At 46.8% G+C, this 23,433-nt stretch overlaps 1 protein-coding gene across 3 annotated transcripts in view; it reads left to right on the plus strand.

Moving 5' to 3' along the window:
* FBLN2 (fibulin 2) overlaps positions 1-23,433 on the plus strand; it is a 712,640-nt gene that overhangs the window by 652,459 nt on the left and 36,748 nt on the right. For all 3 annotated transcript variants that reach the window (XM_069643982.1, XM_069643983.1, XM_069643984.1), the window contains one exon: positions 3,783-3,906. In XM_069643982.1, coding sequence (XP_069500083.1) covers positions 3,783-3,906 — 124 coding nt within the window. The remainder of the gene's footprint in view (positions 1-3,782; positions 3,907-23,433) is intronic.

Here is a 23,433-nt window from a genome sequence, read left to right on the forward strand (position 1 = left end):
AGAATGTTTAGACCTCTTGTAGTGCCCTCAAGTGGAAATTACCAGCTTTCCATACTTTGCTGACCTGGGAGGCAATGGAGAGGGAAGAGGAAAAAAACGCCACTAGATTTTTTTATTTTTACCACCATCACCGGTACAGGACAGGCACCCTGTGCAGAGGGCCAAAAGGAGGGAGTCTAAAGTATCGAGTTGGAAGGAGAACCCACCACCACCCTAACCTCTGCCTTGTCGCCATTTAGCTTCTGTTCATTGCAGTTGATCCACTGCTCCACAGCCATCAGACACCGACACAGGCACAACAATGCCTCAGTATGTTGAGATCTAGACGAACCAGGATCTGGATTTCGTCTGCATATGAATAGCACCAGAGGCTGAAGCCTAGGATGAGACAAACAAGAGGCTGAATGTAAATGTTAAAAAGCATAGGGGACAAGGCAGAGCCCTGTGGAACTCCACAGCACAGTGAGCAAGAGTGTGAAGAAAAAGGAGGCAAAGAAAGTGATTGGCCCCTATCATTCAGAAAAGAATTGAACCACGCCAGTACGGGCTCAGAGAGACCAGCCATGGCCAGGTGGGACAGCTGGCTCAAGTGGTCCACAGTATCAAAAGCTGCTCAAAGATCTAACAGTATCAGGGCTCCCACTCCTCCGTCGTCAACCAGTCTGGCCATGTCGTCCATGACAGATACCAGGACACTCTCAGGGCTGTGGCACTAGTGGAACCCTGACTGAAAGGGGGAAAAGAACCATGACCTCCAGGGCCTCACCAATGACTTACCAAAGCTGCCAGATTTCTGATGAATGTGTTCGTAGCTTTGTGTTGCACCCAAAATGGCATTTTGCATAAGGAATGTGATCCACTCACACTCATGACTGATTATTGCACGGAGGATCCCTTTCTGCAATGCAAGTACTTTCATATCCTGTGACATTGAAACAGTCACCCACAAGAAGGGTGTGTGGTCCTTCAAACTCTGTTCTTCCTTATGGTCCATTAATGAGCCTTGGTTGTGTTTGGTATTGATGTTGAACAAGGCAGAAAGTTGAGAGAGTCTCTACTTCTTTGGCTAAAGTGCGCAAGAAAGGAAGCCCTATTGAATCACCTAGCTATCCTCAATTAATAGCTCAGCATATGGTGTCAAATGTGAAGGTGACATTCTGAATGGGTTCCATCTTTAGGCTGTAAATGAATGTCGCCTATAAACCGGTAGGATAATTCAGTGAGCTAAGCGCTTGCCCAGAAAGATATAGGTGATCTGAAGAGCATCCAGTCCTGCAGCACTTCCACTGTCCAGAGAGGGTCCTGACAGATCCTAACTGTCCCATCATATCAGCTCCCCCATTGCTACTTGAGCCACCTCAGCCATGTCTCGGCTTCCGGCTACTACTGTGAATCATGTAAATGATAAGAGGGCTATTGCCCTATTGCCACGAACTATCATTTGTTCAATGGACATCTTGGAATGTTTTTTTTTAAATATTTTGACCCACATTTGTCTCCTTCCTAAGCCAAATGCTTTGTATTAAGGAGAACATTGGGAATCAGAAACTCATCACCCAGGCCTGCCTATTTGTGCTATGAAAGGGAATGCTTCGGTAGTATGCACACCAGGAGTTATAATCCCGGAACCCTCCTGATTGGCCCTTCTATTCAGTCAGGGCTGATCATTCGGGCTTTTGGGCACATGACTCCTGGTTTGCGGTTTGGTCCTGGGCATTAATGCTTAATTCTGAAATGGTTCAACGATTACATTTGAAAGTGAAGGGGGCATCATTAGTGTACCCTTCTGATTGGTAGCAAGCTCTTGCACAGTAAATCGTTTACCCTTAGCCAGGGGCGCCCAAGTGGACAGTGGTGCTTCACCAGTTACAAAAAATGTTATTTTATGATGTGTCCTCTTTAATGACAATATAGCCTCTGATTGGTAAAATAGACACATTAGCAGCTATCAAGCAAAATTCCTCAAGGTTCCATTGCTTTATTTTCGTTAGTAATCCCGTATCAGTTTTAGTCTGGATTGGTTGTCTTTTCCCTTTCAAAGTGTATGGGGCAAGATCAGACTGGCAGAAGAGGAGAGTGGAGAAGAAAGGCTTAGGAACCAGTTGCTTCAAGATGGATCTTCCGGGCTTCATTGCAAGTCATATGGTTTGGGTTCCAGGCACAGGTGCACTATGTAGAAGCAGTGAGTGAAAGAGGCACAAGTGTTCATCGGGAAGATCTCTACCTCCATAGAGAGTACGTTTAGCAAGTTACGTAAAAATGACCATAGGCATCCAAACGGCTGGTAGGGTGTGAATCAGTGGTAGTGAGGAGCCTGACAACAGAGGGGATTTTTGGTCAGGAGAGGGGATTTTAAAATTATTCAATTCGGACTATGAATCAGTCTGGCACACTGGTTCTGACGCTTTTGCAATTTTAATAGTATTTTGCCTATGGTTCTACCATAATCGCCATTGAAAGTGTCAGGCCTCGACATTACACTTGGCAGTACCAGAGCAATTCTTTGAAGAATCATGAGTACTGAAGGATCCCATAAACAGTATCAAATGGTAATCACCAGATTGTGCACTATCATTCAAATGTAGGATACAAGACAATTCACTGTCAAAACAAAAAGGAAACCTATACTTCAGGCATGAGAATCAGTGGGTAGGGTAAGCTCCTAGAACTGCTTGCCAAGAGACAGAGTCAATATGGCCTATCATCATCATCAGTGACTGTACGTCACTATCAAACCATGCACATGAGCGTGGCAATTAAAAATAAGCTGGCTACTTTGGGGGCACTCACTTATCCCACATCTTTGCATCAGCAGCTTACATCTGAAAACCAATGGCATAGCTATTTAAAAACTGTGTCAGTTGGGCCATGCAAATGTTGAAAAGGATGGCTGAGAGTGACAGCTCCTGGGGAAATTCTCAGCTGAGCCTGTTTATCAATGAAAGCAAATAACCTACTTTGAGTAGATGGGTGCGTCTGTAAGAACGGAAATTGACCAGGACAGAGATGTGCCACCTTCACCAAGGCTATCCCTACATATTATGAGTAGGATAAGATGATAGACATTATCAGATGTGACAGATAAATCCAGCAAGAACTGGGCACAGGAGAGGTTTTGATCCGGTGCAAGTAGAAGTTGGTAGCTAACCTCCATGTTGAGAGTGCTTTCAGTGCCTCGCTGGGAGCAGAAACTAGATGAGTAAATTCATAAGAGTAACTTTTACCTCGAGATAGACAGGTTCCTGGGCAGGAAAAATGGTTCCTGAGGGTAGAGCCATACACGTCTCTGTGGAGTTTACCCTAAACACGTTAAAATACTTCTTGAGCTGGGCCAAATATTACATTTTGGTTGATGAGAAGTGTAAATACATTCGAATGGTCTAACCTCTGGGGCAATCCTGATCCTACTTTAATAATGTCTGCAACTGGTTGCCTCCACCTTTCATTCTATTCACCCATCTCTATTGTTCCACGTCGTTCATGCCTCTATATCGCCTTCTGGGGCCTCCACCTTCGTGGTACAAATATTCTCATCGAGTACCTTTTTATAGCCTTCAAGTCAAAGATGGAGCTGATGTTGGCAGGTTCTCTGATTAATCACCAGTATGTATTTCATTGAACTGTTTCATGTATTTAGTCCTTCTGTAACATTATTACATTGATACGTCAGCATTCAGGAATTAGTGTTTGTAAAAGGCAGTCAACTCATGTTAACATTATCTTCCTCATGACTTTTCTTTACTGTAACCAAGTGTGTCTGTGACTTTTATCTTTGTCTTCAGATGTAGATGAATGTTCCACTGGATCCCACAACTGTTCGTCAGCAGAGTCCTGCTATAACATCCAGGGCAGCTACCGATGCCTGGCGTTTGCATGCCCTGAGAATTACAGGAAAGTAGCAGACATGTAAGTTTGTGTATCTCTGTCACTAAACTACTGCGAGACGCGCCCAAGCATATCTCTCTATTACTGTAATATGTTTCCTTTAACATATTTTCGCCTAGTGGCCGAGGGTTCCATTTAGGAGGTATTCCTAACCTACAACTCTCTCAAGCAGAGAGTAGGCAGGCCCACACCCACATTCAGTGGTGGATGGTGCTTTTTTGACATATTCTGACCCCACCTCCTCCTACCAGCCTCTAATTCTGATGTCATAACCACTGCTAAATGAATAAAGGACATGTGGTAGGGAATCTACTGCCACCTGCAGCTAGTAAACACCACACCTCTAGACGCTGTAGCCAACACTGACATGAGCGCCCTCTTTGGGAGAAGGGGCATGCGGTCTAGGCTAAGTCCTTAGTAGGAGACATCAGTTTCTATATAATCAAAAGGGCATTACAATGTGGATGTAAACATCTCTAGAATACATTACAGATGATGGAGGCTTTCCCTGGGTAGGGTGTCTTCACAATATATGAACCTTGTCTGGATGAGAGTATACCAGTTGATGGAGAGGTAGTATAAAGATACATACACTGGGAACAGTCACTAGGGAACATGCAGGATAGGTCAGGGACAACACGCTCACCTTGGAAGCAGATGGCCGGTGGAAGCAAGATGATGCGGAGCAACACAGGTTCGATCCCTGGGTCTGCACATAGAAACCTCTGCATATTTAGCGTGTTATAAATAACCAATAAAAATACATACATAAGCTTAACAGAGATATGTTCGAAGGAATAGGGACTAAAGTCAGAGGGGGTAGTGGGACAGGTGGTGTGTGCCTGTGGATCCTTAGACAAACCCAGCAGCCTTTTTAGTTCAGTTAACGGGAGATATTTATAAGGTGGTGAAATATGTGTGGAGAGTAGCCAGAGAAGTAACGTAATGGGGAAGATCCAGGTTTCAATGATAGCCATCACCCAGTGTTTAGAGTGATGGCCATCGAAGTGGTCAATGCAGAAAGATGTTTTGTTGCAGAGGGATTGGTCATTCCAGAAGCCCAAGATAGGGGTAGTAGGAGAGGCAGTCAGCAAGTATATTTGTTAGGGTAGCTGGACTCGGTAGACCAGGTGGGGGCTAGGATGCCATTTAGAGGGAAAATGGAGGATGGGGATGAGGAAAGAGATAGTGGGTGGAACAGGGAGAGCTGTGGGACAGAGCAGTGCAGTAGGATGGGGTAGGCAGAAACCCCAAGAGCATGAGAAAGGCAGAGAGAGTGTAGTGATGGGGAGAACTAGGAAAGGAAGGGGCATGATGAGGCGTTGGGAGTAAGAATATAGCAGGGAGTTGAAACGGCACAGGTAGTGGGCCCGACGGAGCACAGGGAGATGGTTCTTGTCTTGCTTTCCAATCAATTAGGCTGACAGCAACACCTTATGTGTCTCTTTGGGACCACAGACAGCATACTAAATAGGCTGGGAAAAACCAAAAACGACAGATAAGAAAAGTCTTTAGTATCAATAAAGTATATGAATTAGGCCGGTAGCGACCAACAGAAGAGATAATGAGGGTGGAGACTGGTGGTTGGAAGTCTAACAAGGAAGGGAAAAAGGGAAGGAGAGCCAAGGAGGAAGGTTGTTGAGGATGTACAGGAGCAGTAAGGGTGTGCATGTGCACCATCTTAACAGCAGCAAGGGTGGTTATGTTGAGTGTAGGGTGTGCTCGGTACAGAGGCTAAGAGGCATTACCCTTCACCTCGGCCTTTCACAGATCTAAGAGCATCTTGAGGCCGGCCCAGAGCGCTGCACCTCAGCCATTGTGCTGCCACGGAAGGAGAGTGAGCCCCCTGGAGCTCTGTGTGTGCAGGTCCTCCATGCATGAAGGGCTCTGAGTCTCGCATAGAAGGAGCCGCCATTGGATGATGATGACTGCAGCCTGCCCATAGAGGTGTGGCGGATGAAAGGGATCTTCAGAAGCCCCCCAGGCCCTTCCCTTCCCAGCAAGGCAATTCCAGGAGTAAGCGAGCCAGGTGTAGAAGGGCTCGTTGGGGTGCTTCATTGTTGGGGGCATGGACTGCTGATTGGATGCAAAGTGGAGAAAATTCTTTTTGATGGTGGTTGGAACTCTGCCATTTTGCCAACAATGTGGATGTTGAACAGCCTGGAGCGCCATGCTGTTTTTTTTGGCACAACGGGCTCTGGGTCTCATAAAGGGTCTGCCATTTTATATGAGATTGTTTGCTGTCCACCTACACCAACCAAAGTGAAAGTGATCGTAGTGGTAAAAGTGATCTTCAGAAGCACCCCTAACCTCTACCCAGTGAGGCAATCCCAGGAGAAGGCAAGCTCGATCCCCGGTCCGCGCTTAGAAACCTCTGGGTATTAAGCGTGTTATACTATCATATAATATCATATGGGCATCATAGAGAAATAGTTTGGAGGTAGCCAGCACATACAAACACCTGGGCATAGTGCAGGGAATCTTGCCTGCCACTTATGCATGAGATGAATGATTGGGTATACAGCAGCCGTGGCTTCATGCCATTGAGTGTCATTGGTAAAGAGAATCACATGATATCAAGCCAGGCCTGTGGCTCAAGCACAAATGCCTCCACTACCTGGATCTGTTCTTCACCTCGTGGTCGAGGTTAGGATCCCAGTATATCCCACTCAGCCCTTCGCCCTACAATCAGTAGCATAGATTTGAGAAACAATAAAGATCTCTCATCTCTCTACAGGGCCAATATTCCCCTGTTAGGGTGAAGGTGTTCTCTACAAATACATCTGTTATGTTATGTTGGTGCAAGCACTCCTTTATGCGTCGCGGCATTTCCAAAGAGGTGGCCATCAAGATTCAGCCATACTTCATGCATGTCACCAAACAACATGCACTGTAGTGAGCCGAACAACACACGCACATTCCACACAGATGCTAACATGTGTCGTTCTCATAGTTACTCACACGTGAATGGCACACTGACATGTGCATGTCAGCATCAGTGACCCTTCAGTGTACAAAACCTTTCATTTGCTTTGTAACACTAGACTCTATTTGGCACTAGACCAGGTGACCGCCTCGCGCTATTGAGTGGCTGTGAAGCAAGATGACATCATTGTGTAAGGCTCCTTAACTGGTATATGTGTGCACACGTGTCTTTCTGAACGCAGATGCAGAGTGCGAAGCAGTTTGTAAATTCCCACGTGATCATTTTCTCAACGGTCTCTCCGCATCTAGGGAGGGACAAGGAATACGTATTTTTGCATGTGGTGGAAGCGTTTGCTGTCTAGGGGCCTTATTACACGGTAGGCGGTAAACCATGGTGCTATTAGCATCATGGTTGCTGCCTGTACCATACCGGTACCACCATGGAGGAAAGGGGAATTACCACCCCATTCCAAGGTTGGGGGGGGCGGTAATTCCCCCTTTCTCCATGGCCCTTCGCCATTCCCATTTTTGCCCCATAGGGCATAATGGGAATGGGGAAGGAGCTAATTACGGTACCGCAAATTGCGGTACCGTAATTAGCACCCAAGGTCCCTTTGCGGGTCCCAACTTTAACGGCTGGTCTACACCAGCCGTTAAGGTCGGGTCCCACAAAGGGACCTCGTAGTAAGGTGGTAAGGGATAACGGTCACCGGTACCCTTACCGGTGACCATTAACCCTTACCGCCTTCCGTGTAATGAGGCCCTAGGTGCCTTGGCAGCCCGGAAGCCCGAAGCACAAAATGTTGCGCACACAAGCGCGGCGTGCTGTGCGTTGGGCTTCTGGGGCCACAGTATCCAGAGCACAAACGGTGAAGGCAGTAGGCAGCCCGCAGCAGGCAAGTGGGGGAGGGAGCAGGGGTGTGCCTAGTAGTGGGACAGAACGGGTCACGTACCACTGAGGATTCTGGGAGGGGACACCCGAAAGGGATGAGGAGAGGGCCGGTTACATACAGCCACACCTCTAGAATGCGGCCTTTTGTGCTGGCACCCGCAGGTGCGGCCTTTCGACATAGATCCGATGCAAAAAGTGCATATGGAAAAACTTTAGGAAATGTTCCCTCAGTGACAATATACCAGAATAATCTTCGTTCATATGTGCCTATTCTCTTGTATGCTTTCAGCACTTTTAATTCATGGTGTGAGCAATTCGGTTGTGAATGGAACAGTTCCATGTAATAATGTCGCCACAAAAAATCTTGCCATGCAAAAATATCGCCGAAAAATGGCCGTTTTTTGTGGCGACATTATTGCATGGAACATGTGGGGGACACCCCCGCAACCCCCAAACTTTTTTTTGTAATTTTTTTTTTTGTAATTTTTTTTTTGTACATTTTTATTTTTGCCCCTGTCCCCATATATATGGTCACCCATATAATATCGCCGCAAACTTTTCCCGGTGATATTATTTACGGCGACCATATATATGGGGATAATATTACCTGATACCAATGGCACATACTATAACACATTGTTTCGGTGGTCTACTGCAGATTACATCTGTTTACTCAATGGTTCGACGTTTTCGTCATGGTGATGGCTGTTAAACAAATGCTGTCACAGTATGCAGCACTGTAACACATCACAGATTCCCAGGCCAAGGCCATGCACTTTATACAATACTCCTTTGATAAGAGTTGTTTCTATAGGCTGCCTGGAAATGTCTTAATGGCACTCAAACACTTACTTCATTCCCAAAAGGTTTATGGCTAAAGTAGAAATAACAAGCAGGCGCTAATTATAGTTCACAATCCTGGCCTAGGGCGGTCTAATATCTCGAGACACATTAATTTGCATGCGACTGCTGATCTGGGAAACAGTCACTTTCCCACAACAGGGAACTGTTTAAGTAGACATAGTTTGCTGACAAGTGGGTGAAAGGTAAATGTTGCATGGCGCAACTGCTTAGTAAATACTTTGCTAATACTTCTATGTCAAAGTCTAAAACACCATGAGCCTAATGTACAAAATATTTTGCAAGGCGCAAAATGACTTTGTGCCGTTAAAGTAGACTTTGCGCTGCACCAAAACCAATTTCGGATTCACGGATGGGACTTTGCGCTGGTCCATCCTAGTGTGCTCTGTGCTGGAGCACGTTGTGCGACACAGAGCACACCGCTTTTGATAGGCCAGCGCAAATAACTAAATATGGGGCGGGACATGCAAAATCCCCAAATAAGGTGGAAAATTAGGAAAAATATGTCTGTGGGTAGGGAGGCACCATGCAAACAACAAACACGCCCTATCAAGCGCTAAAGAAACCCTATTCACAGAAGCTATGGTGCAATTGTCTGGAGTCCAAAGTAGAACGCACATCTCGCAATCTTACCCCCACCCGTCACAAAGCACAAAGAAAGCTCACATATGCAACCCCATTCAGGACTTCCACAATGCCAGACCCTACATTGCCAGCACTGATCCTACTACATGGAAGAAGTAGGATGAGGAGAAGAGCCAGTATCTTGCATCTATGAAACACATTACTTGGGATGCCAGATGAGGAGGTGAATGCAAGATACCGATTCCCTCTCCATCTCATCCTAGATCTGGTCAGTCAGTGGGAGACTGACCTGTTATCACCCACCATGTGCTGACAGGCTGTGACACCCCTGGTGAAAGAAGTACTATCAGACTTACACTTCCTGGCTACTGGATAATTCCAGAACACCACATCAATTGCCGGGGGCATATCGCAGCTCACACACTCCAGGTGCCTCCACAAGGTAATGCACTGCTTCCTGGCACATGTGCTTAGGCACATAAACATGCCATGCACACGGTAGGGGAGGTAGAGAGTGTGCCAGGATTTCTATGCATTTGCACACTTTCCCCGGGTCCTGGGAGCCAGCGACTGCCCACATGTAGCACTGCAGCCCCCCCCCCCCTTGAGAGACAGAGCACATATATCGCAACAGGAAACATTGGCATTCCATCGATGTGCATGTGATCTGTGATGGCAAGAAACACATCATGCCCATCAACTCCAGGAAGCATGCATGCCAGCTACATCTTCAATGCCAGCAACTGTGTGTGCCCCCTAATAGAAAAACTACAATTCCACCCCATCAACATCCATCAAATCATGTGCACAAACCACCAACACAGTTATAGCAAGTGGAAATAAAACTATCCATGTCACAGGCACACAATCCTAAACAGAGTGAAGCCATTTCCCAGCACAATGTCACCACACCATATGCACCCCTGAGTGGCATGCACCAAGTGCAAGAAAGGGCTTGCCTGCCTGCCATCTTGATCATGTCTCTCTCCACACCATTGCTGCTGGACCTGCTCACCTCCTCTCAACACATGTAAAATATAACAGAGAGAAGCCATCCCCTGGAACAATGTCACCACACCATATGCACCCCTGACTGGCATGCACCAAGTGCAAGAAAGGGCTTGCCTGCCTGCCATCTTGATCATGTCTCTCTCCACACCATTGCTGCTGGACCCACTCACCTCCACTCAACACATGTCAAATATCATAACAGAGTGGAGCCATCCACAGGCACAATGTCACCGCACCATGTACTCCCGTTAGTGGCATGCACCAAGTGCAAGAAAGGGCTCGCCTGTCTGCCATCTTCCACTCACCACTGCCATGTACGTGCCCCTGTAATGTGGAAAATCAACACCTGCCCACCCACCCCTCCACATGCATGTCTCACATACCCTCAACATGCCCCTTGACCAATGATGGAGATGCCCTCCATAAATTACAGAAAACAACTAGACAAACGGAGAATAAATAAACACTATACAACATGAAAGGTCACGCACCCTTCATACTCAACAGTTCTTAATCACATCAGTGGGAACATAGCAGCAACATCACACATGACACATGAGGATGCCATTTTGGACTCCCACACCTCACCAGCAAGACACTGCATTCTCAACACATCATACACATGCATACTTGTCACACAGAGCATCCAATGTGAGAGTCTCCTGTGTTGCATGCCATGCATCATGGGCAATGGAGGACTGGGAACCAAACGAGGCACTTAAATCAACACTCAAAGTGGTCCCATATCACACTCCATCAATCAGGCCAACCCTTTCAGCATGATAACATTTGGGAAACCACACAAAATAGTCCCAGGGTACAGAGGCCTACCAGGAATATTGCTGAGTCCCTTATAGGCCAGAGCACCCATATTCATGGATTGGCTAAATGGCATGACAAATGTCAGGAGATGGAATGCAAGGCTGACAGGACAGGAGTGTAGATGTACTGCCACAACAGAACTAAGTTACTGCATCAGCCATCAACAAAAAATGTGCACTAGAACATCCCGGAGGAGACAGACTCCAAGCAGCAAGTAGTGGACCAGTAACCCAAAGCACATGCATAGCCAATTATGGTGACATGCCCAGACACAATTATGTAGGGCAATTCACATCTTCAGTGGCAGTCACCATGACCCAGCCATCACCATATCACCTCATTCATGCAAACCCAACGTGTGCCACATCATGCTACTATTGGTGTTTATATGTCACCAGCCATGAACAAGAATGACAGTGCACAACCTTACATGTTGATACAGCTGTCTTGCTGTGAATCCCTCGCCACCTCAACCTAACACTGGACCTCTGCATGGTGCTAGGAGGGCCAGTGTACAGCAGACGGAATGGAGACTTGGGGGAAAATAGGGTGTTTGGGATCCTTTCGGGGAGTGTGGCCACTGGATAAGGCATGACACCTGAAACAACATAGGACATGTGTTTGGACCGTCTGAAGGAGTCAGTCAGACATACTGCACATATACACATCAATGTGCAATGGAATATGCACCTGTATGTGGGAGGCTGTAGCAGTCCACATCAATACATCAGTTGACTCAACTGAGAATGGACGCATGTCCAGTCCACCAGCTTGAAATGCCCTCGAGAGGGCAATGGCCCAGACACGAGGGGAAAGTAATAATAACATTGTCCACCCTGCCAAAATCAAAATATAGTCCACCTTGGACAGAGGGTAAAAAAAAATACTGTCCACCTCGGATAGGGGTAACAATCTAAACAAAAAAATAACAACTGTCCCCCCTTGGAGTGGGGTAAAATAATTTTAAAAAACAAATAAAAATACACGCCCTCTCCACAGGTTCATGGACACCAGGGGGGCATGACGAAGTGGTGGTGGTGGCAAGAGGATGGGGGGTTGTGGACATGGCCAATGTCAATACCTGCGTGGTTCAACTGGGAGCACCATCCTGTGTTGGATCCGCGGATGATGCATTCTGACCATGCAGTGCCAAAGCCTGGTACTCATTTGCTACGGCCACGCCTGAAAGAGATGCAGGCATGAGGGTCCCAATCGCTACAAGGTCCTGGTGAGTGGCCAAACAATCATTATGCATGCTGACCCTTGACGTCTCCAATTGCATGTTGAGAGATTGTCTCAAGGACGCCATCTCTTGGTGGAGGATGTCCCTCTGCAAACATTTCATGCTGAAGCCCAAGCCTGACGCAGTGAGTGCACTGTCATTGGCTGGCGGTCTGCAACCCTCCAATTGACACCAGCCTCTGCTGCTGGTTCCATGATGGGTGAAGGCAATCTTGCAGGCACTGAAACCAGCCTTGATGCTGGATTCCCACTACAGGGTCTCCTGGTACTCCCCCTCAGACTCAGAAGCCTCAAGGTGCTCAAGGAGCCCCATGGCATATGAACTACTCAGTGATGGACCCTCCACCATGTCTCTCAGTATGTCCTCCACAACAGATTCAGCAGCATCATTGGAAGAGTTGGCTGGCCTACTGATGGTGCCCTGCACAAGGAGGGGATTCTCACTGGGCGCCACACCCCAGCCTGCACTAGTGGATGGTTGTGCCCCATCACCAACCTCCTCCTCATCGACTGCGTCATCACCTGCACAAAGTCAGACAACAATATTTAGAGCCATGACTACCTGGCTGAACATGCATATGTGGATTACAAGTGACCATGGTTGTATTACTCTAGTACCCATAGATGGGTGAGGAGGACCCCAGCTAACTTGTTTGTTTGTTTGTTTTATTTTATTGATTTATATAGCGCGCCAAACCCGAAGGTATCTGGGTGCATTGCAGAAGTTACAGATTTAAATTGGCATAGTAAAAGACAAAATATACAGAGGATACATTTGTGTAGTAGAAAATCATATATACAAAGGCTACAGACGAGAATATGGTATAAAACAGAATAACACATTTAGACAGTCGCAAATGGACGTAGTATAAAACAAATGACAATGAATCAGAGCCTATCCTCGGCCAATCGTTGGTCCTTCGCCGAAAGCCAATTTATGGTATTTCGCCTTAAGTTAGGGACTTAATGGTCCAATCTCAGAGAAGGTGGGAGGCCGTTCCAAAGGTGAGCGGCCATAACAGGGAAGCTGCTCACCACTGCTTTTTTTACTTTGTGTCTGGGAACTACCAGGCAGAAGGAGTCAGTCGTCCTGATAGGGCGTGATTATGACTTTTGGCAATTTTCTCAGTTAGGTAAGGTAGGGCAGCCTGATTAAGGCATTAGTGGGTTGAGGAGACTGTTTTAAGCTGAATTTTGTCCTTGATGGAAAAAATGTATTCTGTCTCCTCGTTTCCGAGATGTGTTCTCTCCTAGGTATGTTTAGTGCTTTTCTAAGTGCATTATTTTGAAGGATTTGGAGTTTATCAAAAAATGTACTTGCTCGCACCTAAGCATAGGGCATTGCAATAATCCAACTTTGAAAGGATGAGGGCTCTGGCTAAGATGATACAGCTTTCTTTGGAGAGAAAGGGTTTGCAGGCCCGTATCAGTTTGTAGATATATGCTGTTTCAGAGGCCATGGTGTTGACTTGTTTACTTAGATTAAGCGCTGAATCTAGGTAGAAGCCTGGTGTTTTTTATCTCCTTTACTGCTTTAATGTTATTTCCGTCAATGTTGAACAAAGCGTATTTGTTGCTCAGTTTGTTGAGGTTAGCTGAAGCTCCTAGTATCAGGAGCTCAGTTTTATCATCATTCAGGCAGAGGCAATGGGAGGACATCCATGGCTGGATGATTAGATACATTTTGTTCACTAGGGCCACATCCGTCTCGTAGTCTCCGGTGAGAGGTATGAGGATCTGGGTGTCATGTGCATAATTAGTGTAGGTGACACCCAGATAGTCAAGGTCATCAAACAATGGCTTAGTGAAAATGTTATACATTTTTGGTGAAACACAGGAACCTCGAGGCACTCCGCATGTTAGTGGGATGGGGTCTGCTGCAACCAAGGGAGAGGAAACTCTCATGCTCCTATTGTTCAGAAATGATTGGATCCAAGCTATCGCATCCTGGGAGAAATGGGCTGCTGAAGCAAGGTGATTACATAACACTTTGTGGTCCACCAGATCAAATGCGGAAGACAGATCTAATAGTAATAACAGGGCAGTTTTCCCATTGTCTTTAAGTTCATCAATTTAGGTCTTTAAAACAGTCAACACTGTTTCAGTGCCGTGTTGTGGCCTAAAGCCGGATTGTCTAATCCCTAGGAGGTGATTTATCTCTAGGTATTGGATCTGGATGTAGGCTACTTTGTCTAATATCTTTTGTAAGAACAGGACAGTTGGGATCGGCCTATAATTTGTAGGGAGCATGGGGTCCTGGGATAGTTTTTTTAGGAGCGGTAAGACCCATGACTCTTTTAGGTTACTGGGGACAGTGCCGGATGAGAATGAGGCATTGATTAATTTTGAGATAAAGGGCGCTAGGTCTCTGGCGGCATCTTTAACTATCTGGGATGGGCAGCTATCTCCCTAGCACCTTGAAGGTATTGTATATACTGGGGTATACTGGGGTGTCTGGATCAGCGGTATTTGATAAAGAGTTACGGACAGGGATTACATGTGGTAAGATCTTGTCCACAGTGATATTCTGTTTGTTCTTAGTGAGGAGAGACAGCACTATTACATTACCTTATTGGAAGGAATGTTGGCTGAGAGAGTGAAAGATAGAAGGTAGTGATCTGTCCAGGATTGAGGTGCAATAGAAGTGATTAAGGTTTTGCAGTTAAGATCCGATACCCAATCTAAAGTTCTGCCTTTATCATTTGTGGGCTAGTAACTCTTTGGGTAAAGTCAAATTTGTTAAGGGCGTTGGACACTACTAATGCTTGTTGGTCATTGGGGTTGTTGAAACCTAAGTTAAGATCCCCTAGCAGTAGTATTTGAGAGGTATATTTAGTATTAGCAGATAGAATTGTAATGATATCTTCCTCGAAGGCGCCACTGGGCCCTCGTGGTCTATAGATTAAGTGAGCGGTTAAGGTACGGGAATTAGAGATGGATATTTTGACAGTAAGTAGTTCACAGGACGTGACAGCCGGCGAGAGGGCAGCTCTCAGATTTAAGTTAGATTTAGGAATTAAGGCAATACCTCCACCTCTAGAATCTGCTCAGTCAGCTCTTATGATGGTGTAGTTGTCAGGTACTGCAAGTAAGAGAGAAGGGTCTGCTTCTGCATGTAGCCATGACTCGGTTATTGCTATGAATTCAAGGTTTTCAACCGTGATTAGGTCAGCTACGTCTATAGCATGAGCAACCATTGATATGGTGTTAATTAGTGCACCTTTGATAGTTGGTGTATTTGTATTGGTCAGAATGTCACTAGATTTACTTTGACTCAATCTCTTAGTAATAGTATCACTAGTTTTGGACCTGTGATTGTTGCATGACACTCTATTTTTATTTGTGGCATTGGTTTTGGGACAATGGTCATTCCCAGAAGTGGGAAGACTTACTTTATCTGGGTACGGGTCAATAGCTCATAAGGTCTGGTTAGTCTAGAGCCAAGTCTGTTATTTCTAACGCTAGTAGGGCAGGTTTGTTAGGTACAGATTTAGTGGCAAAACGGTTGATCCATTGGATAGGGATAGGGGTTAGCAAGCGGTCAGGGTCTAGACAACTGGTATATTCTGTATTGGAAAGCTTGGTATCAAGTTTCAGCTTAGGTAGGAATTTGGTAGGTTTGATGGATGTAGGCTGACGATCATACTTGAGCGGTGGCAAGAAAGTTATGGGTTTGATCCCCGGTATTAGTAGGGTGTGATTGAACATAGTAGGATACTGATAGTCTGTTTGTATAGATTCTGCAACTGAGGCCTGTTGGCGAGCAGCCAGTATGGCGCACAACAGGTTTAGCAACAGATAGGTAAGGGCATACATAGTACAGGTAGTAGGCCACTATGGCCGGCTAAGGGCGCTAAGGTTCAAGATGTCTAGGATTGTATACCAGGTAAGGATTAGTGGTAATATGTATCCCTGGGCAAAGAGGCTCCTTTGTTAGAGATACAATCAAAAGCCTTCAGTCATGCAAAGTACAACTGGTTTGATAGTCTCGTAGTGAGGCTGGCATACGCTATGAGGTACTAGTAGGCAACGTTAGTAATAGAACAGTAAGGCATTTGAAAGGTAGGCTATTTGAACTATACAGTGTTGTGGACCCCAGTGGTCAGAACTAGAGTGAGTGGGCAAGATTCCAACTGTACCACAACTGTACCACAACATCTGACAGCATATCATGGATAGATCGTATGCAACATGCACACATGGCACTTACTGATGTGGTGCCACAGGTTTCCATGCCTGCCACCTGCTCACTGCTTATGAGTTGACTGGCGCATTGTTCAAATGGAGTCAGCTCATCCACTTTTGGTGATACGCCTCCAGTAGTCTGGGCAGAGGCCACATTGCTGCAGAGCTTCACTTTGGTTCATTTCATAAGGTCCCCCATCCTCTTGTAGACCTCTTCCCCAGTGTGCCTCTCCACACCACAGGCATTGATGTGGTCTGTGAACTCCTGCCACATCCTCTACTGCTGGGTCATAGGAAGGGTACTGCCAGCACAAGAGTACAGGTCGACAAGGTGTTCGACATAATCGGTGAGGATTGGTAGCTACACATCTGAAAAGCACTTCTACCGTGGTGGCCCCTTCTCCTAGATCTGTGCCTCTTCTTGGGGTGTTGCCTCTTATTGCTCTGCAGGCTGGCCCCTCTTGCCCCTGACAGACTTTGATGTTACAGGGGCACCTGTAGGCTCACCACCACATTTAGTATGTGACCCTTCTTCTGCTCTCTTCTCTGTCCTCGTCCTCTCCTTCTCCATGGTGCCCTCCCACTCATGGTGCGGTTAGGGCAAGCTACCCATAAATCTGGGCGCAAAGTGCGTTTTGTACTCCTTAACAATCTCTGTCTCCACAAACACCAGGAAATGCAAGTTGCCCCCCCTAACAATCTCCGGCTTAGTGCACGACAGGAAATGTGTGAGTCACCCCCTAAATGACAACGGCTCCATGCATGCAAGAGAGCGCATGTCATATGCAGCATTGAACATGCACGCACACTGTGTGCGAGGCATAAATTATTCGCATATGCCTCTTCCTCTGATATTCACACTGCTGCCTCATGCATGTATGGGAAACACCTGTTCCTCCATGTAACTCCTGCCTCGTGCCATATCTTGCCTTCACCTGCCCTACATTTCCTCCAAACCTCAACATCTCCTGATGCCTGGTAGGGTGTTACTGGCAGCTGACCCCTAGCACTGCCTTGGACTTACACACCTCAGACGCACCACCACAGCTCCACAGCACACGTCCTCAGGGCCCCGCGTTACCCCACCAGCCCCAAAGGGAGCCATGCCCGGAAGATCGACCAGCACCCCCAGGCTTTGTCCGATGTCTGTAAACTTCACTGATGCAGAGGTTGGCATCCTGGGTCAGCAGGTTCTGGCCCATCACCGTGCTCTCTTCAATCCGCAGAAGCAGCTTGGGGAATGTGTGTGTCAAAAGGACATCACAGCTGCCATCAACACGGCGGGGGAGGCCGCCCATACTGTGGACCGCGCCTAGAAGCGCAGGGTGACCTCAGGATCCAGAGCCAGGCGTAGGCGAAGGCGACCCTCAAGGCAGGTGCTGCTGTGGAGGTGCACCGTGCAGGCTGCCATTGGGGGTCACCTCTTCACCTCCAGGTCCTAGAGAGATTAAACCCAGACATCCATACCCAGGTCCTTGACCTGCAGGCACGGATCCAAGCTGTTGGTGAGTACTCACAGGGTGAACTTTCCAACTGAATGCATGTGTCCTGCATATGCATGATTTGATCAAGTCTGTTCTTTTCACGGCATGTGTGTTGCACTATTCTCAACTGACAGGCAACCTCATACCGACGCTTAGCATATGTGATGGCACACATCTGTGAATTGGACAGGTGTAGGGATGTGCTTTGTCCAATCTTGGTGACAAAGTATTCTCGTGTGCATGCAATGTGAGATGCTGACAGCAAGGCCTCAAACAGGAACAGTTGCCAGATTGAGATGGGGCAGGCATATGAGGTGCATTCATGCACACCTCTTCTAAGGGTTGTACAATTGTGTATGATGATTGCATCATCCCCACTCAGCAGCGCAGACTGCCACATGTGTATTGATGCGTGGTAATGTCCATTTAGTGCATTTGACTATTTGGGATAACATTTTGATCTGTCGCCCACTGAATGAGGGGCCATACATGTATGTCCTCATGGCATTTGTTGGTGTTGGGAGTGACTGTGTTGCTGGTTGTTCATCAGCACCAGTTGCATGTATGTGTTGTATGCTTACATGTTGGACTGTCAGGGGTGCATGTTGCTAGATGTGGTAAAATGGAGATGTGCCTATGGTTCTATGGACGCATGTGGCCAGGTGCCCCTTCCATGGCTTTGCCTGCAGGATACATTTGGGGCACTGCATCGTTGGAATTGTGATTTGAAATTAGTTGTTGCCATGTGTATTTGGTCACACTTCAATGTGCTAGCTTCACACGCGCATGTCTCGTCATTGTGACTTGGAATTTTGCTTACACTTGTGAGACTGTATTTCGTTCTGATTTCAGGGCATGGGCCTGTGTGTGTGAGGAAGTTGCTTGTTGACTCATGCTGACTGCATGCTACTGTTACTTTTGAGAAGGCTACTCATGCGTTGTCACTGATGAGTGATGCCAATGTTCTTTGTTTCCTTTTCCATAGTTGCTGTGGTTGGAAAAGAGGGTACAAACTGTGCTGTGCAGCTGCAACACACGGACAAGGCCTTCAGACCCAGGCATTGATCCCAGCCATGCCCACTTGATTCCACCTCTTTTGAGGGTGGTGTGGCTGGGGGAGCATCCCATACATCTGGCAACGCTGCTGAGGGGGAGTCCCAGAATTCCAAACATTGCGGTGGACACTTCCATAGCAGTGGGATAGGGTGGTGGTGACGTTGCCACGCAGGGGCCCCAAACCATGGAGACCTCATTGGAGGTTTCTGGGTTGATGGAGGAGGAAAAGGAGGAGGAGGCAGGAGGTTGTGCAGTACACCATGGAGGGGTTAGCACAACCTCCTGTCCCAGGGCCATCTGCCACAGCACTACCCACCTTCACCAATGCCTCCACCCACCAGAGGCCGCATTTCCAGCCAATGATGCCATTCAGGGTGAGGTTCTGCCCCTGCTGAAGGGTGTCTAGAGGTGGCAGGCTTCTATGCGTGATGCGGTGTGGCCTCTCCTGAGCTGCTTTTAGAGCATCATATGCAAATGGGCCACCTCTTGTCACAACTGGCAGGAGCACATCTTTCCTGTGGTCTCTCTGAAGAGGCAACTGCAAAGGCCTCATTGTCATGTGTGCCCCAATCATCCTCCACGGAGGCATCCATGCCGGCTGACACCATGGCCTCCTGATATGATATGATATGATATGGTATTTGTAACGCGCCTATACACAAGTGTTTCAAGGCGCGACGAGGCAGGGAGGGAGGGAAACAAGGGGAAAACAGACAAACGATCCTACTAGGCCAGGTGTCATTCAGATCGCGCAAGTGCATCTGTCCCACCATTGCCCAGTCTGGATGTGCCTGTGTCCCTGGTGCAGGTGGAAGTCCATTCAATGGAAGATGAGGTGGTCACTGAGCCGACCCAGGACCCCACAGGGGAATTGGCTGCGGAGGCACTCCAGGCACTTGAGGGCAGTGCAGGTGCTGTACTCCCCAATGCAGAATGTCATCCAGTCGGAGGGAGGACCTGCACCACGGGCACATTGGCAGGCGGCAGGACATGTTGTCAATGAGGAGGCACAACAACATCTACAGGCTCTGGTGTCAGTCCAGATGCACCTTATGAGGCAGCAGGGGGAGGAGAGGCAGCAGGCATGTGATCCAACAATATCCAGGACCAATGTGGAAGAGAAGTTGGTGCGGGCTGCTATCCTGTGGGAGACTTGCATGGCAGCAGAGAAGATAGAATCTCAGATGAGGGAAGCCCTGCAAGAAACAACAGAGGCCTTCCTGCAAGCAGTAGAGGTGGATGAGGAATCTGCCTTGGCTGAGGCATTGTCAGTGATTACAGTGAACTATCCTGCTGAGTCATGTACATAGTCATGTACTTAGTTGTAGGTTTCCTTTTTTATTATTTATTTTTTCAAGAACAATTATTACCTTCCCCTTTTTTGTACATAGTTATTTTAATTTAATTAATTAATCGATTTTAATGATTAATTTCATGATTCAATTTCATGATTGAACCGGAGTGCTTGCTGTCTCTTTGTCCATGTGCACCCTTTGTTTGCCCATGTTCTCCGAGTGAGTATGTCCCATGGCTGTCATGTGGGTTTGGGGAACACTCTGTGGGTCATATTGTAACTCTGCTGTTTGCTGGGGCACATGTACATATGTTTCAAGTGTGTGTGTGATGTTTAGTATGTTGTAACCATGTTCAATGGACATATGTGGTCTTTTGTAGATGTGGGGAGGTGACATGTTTTGGAATCACATGTTTCACACCTTTGTCATGTGCATCTGTTACTTGCCTACTTCTGTGCTTTGCTTTACAGGAATTTAGCCAATTGTGTACATGGTGTGCATAGGTGTGTGATAGATGTATGCTGTGGTTGACATAGCACTTATTTTATTAATATTTTCACTGGTGTTTACTAATGTTGTGAGTTGTTTGTGGTTGCCATGGTGGCATCACTTTGATTGACTTGGACATGTGGGCATGTGTTTCACATGTAAGGGAGGGATCATCAGGCAGCTGGAAGTGTCAAAGGCTGGTTGTCTGATGCCATTACTTGTGCAGGGGCACTGCATGTTTGTTGTCGGTGTATCAGTGTTGTTGAGTTTTTGATTGTGTGTCTAATGGTGTCAATGTTCGGATGCATTTGGTGATGAGTGAGATGTTTCATGATGGTGTTTGGGGTCTCTCATTGGGAATGGGTACTCATGTGTATTGCCGGATGTTCCACAAGGATGCGTGTGGTATATAGTGACAGCTCTTTCGCCTCTACCCATTCACTACTCAGTGTTCAGTTTATTGTATAGTGTGTTCTTTTCTTGTCCAATGATGTGTTGGTGTCCCTTTGGCACTTACTTGTCTATGTGGATGTACTCACACTTCATTCACAGGAATGGCTCATTGGCATTGGGGATGTTGATAATGGATGTGGCATCACTCTGGATCACTGGGCTACTTTTTTATTTTTATGTATTAATTTAAATACAAACCTTTCATTTATAAAAACAATTACAAAGAAAAACATCATAAAACACTATAATAAGGTAAGTTCATTTTCTTTCAGTCCATATTAATTTCCATTTTGGTGGCCTTTATGTACATAACGTGCACTATGTCACATGGTCATCGAGGGACCAAAGTGTAGCTGCAGTAACAGTATGGTTGTCTGTTGATGAGCAGCTGAATGTGATCCAACAGGGAGACATGGAAGAGGTGAAGGTCCTGGATTCAACAGTGCTGCTCCCAGGTGTTCATGTTGGAGGAGGATGTCTGACAGGTGTACTTCATGGTGGATACAGGCCAGAAAAGTTGAGGTAGGTTAGTGCTCCACATTGGACCCGGAACGAGGGCGGACTTGTGGGTGCTGCCTTAGATTAGGGGGTTGGGGCACAGATCAGTGGGGGTGATGGGATGAGGGCGGACTTGTGGGTGCTGCTTAGGTTAGGGGTTTGGGGGCACAGATCAGTGGGGGTGGTGGGAAGAGGGCAGACTTGTGGGTGCTTCCTTAGGTTCGGGCACAGACAGGGGGGGTACTGGGACGAGGGAGGACTTGTGGATGCTGCCTTAGTTTAGGGGGTTGGGGCACAGTTCAATAGGCGTACTGGGATGAGGGAGAACTTGTGGGTGCTGCCTTAGGTTAGAGGGGTTGGGCACCGATCAGTTGGGGTACAGAGACAAGAGTGAGCTTGTGAGTACTGCCTTAAGTTAGGGGTCTGGGGTACAGTTTAGTGGGGGTATGTGGGTGCTGCCTTAAGTTAGGAGGCTGGGGTGCAGTTTAGTGGCCATACGTTTAGTAGGCTACCTTGAGTTAGGGGGTCAGGCTGCAATTTAGGGGGGTATGTGAGAGTGGTCTTAAATTAAAGGGCCGGGGGCGCAATTTAGTGGGGGTACATGGATGCTAGCTTAAGTGGGGGTGCTGGGATGAGGACTTGTCTGTCGCTGAGTGGAGGGGGAGTGATGGTGATTGCTGGTAAGTAATCCTTGATAACTTTTTTCCATAGGTGTGTTGCAAAGGCTGTTCGACACTGCTATGTTTTGTTTGTAATGGGGGCGTGTTTGGGGTGTTCTGGGTGCTACTCTTTATTCTTTCCTCTGCAGGTTTCTGCATGCATTTAATTCCATTAATCAAACGGACATAGCGCTTTTTTGGCAAATTGGACCCCATATCTCTATAGACCGTAAAAGCACTCGTACGTTTATGGTTTTCGATTATTCAATGTATAGAACAGAGATCAAGTCAGAACACCAATCGAAATATAGCTTGGTTTCTACGGATCCAACATTCGATTCAATGGCAGTAATGTTCTATCCTCTACCAAAGACCCCTGCCTAGTCTCCACACCTTTCAGCTGTTTCTCCCCACCCAGCTGCCTCTCACAGCCCAACTGCCTCTCGTGGTCCACTTTGACCACTCCTGATCCCATTGATGCACTGAAAGGGCTTGATCTTTTTTCTCAAAGCTCTTTGGACATTCTCGGCCCTGGGTGCACAATGACCCTGTTCAAGTAACAAAATGGATTACATTAAAAAAATAAATATATGTTCTAATGTCAAAAGCAGAAAGGACTATATGATGTGAGGTATAGAACCGCAAGGAAGATGTAGGGTCTGACATTAAAGGAATGTGAGGCATATATGGAGACATAGGGTTCTACACATGATCACAAACTGCTGAGAAAAGAGCAGAGAAATAGTGAGAGACAATCATTTTAAAGACCAGGAAATTAAAACGTAAATGCAAGGTGTAATAAACGTACTCCTCCATTTCTTGCTGTGCCCTATTTTCCTGCTGTCAAAAGGCAGAGCGGCACGGAGCAAAGGTAAGATTTCGGCCATGCTCACCTCCTCTGTTTATTGTGAGCACTTTGTTTTATGCCTGCACAAGGTTTTCATGCTAGTGTAAAACAGATGGATTCCAAGGGAATCTGCCTTGGTTTCGCACAAGGTTAAAACCAGATGGATTCCATAGGAATCCATATGTAAATGCTGCTGGCAAAGCGTATTTGCAGGCAGTGGTTACTTTTCCATGAGATGGAGTGG

The sequence above is a fragment of the Ambystoma mexicanum genome, chromosome 2p, assembly GCF_040938575.1.
Source record: "Ambystoma mexicanum isolate Mex_15411 chromosome 2p, UKY_AmexF1_1, whole genome shotgun sequence".
NCBI lineage: Eukaryota > Metazoa > Chordata > Amphibia > Caudata > Ambystomatidae > Ambystoma > Ambystoma mexicanum.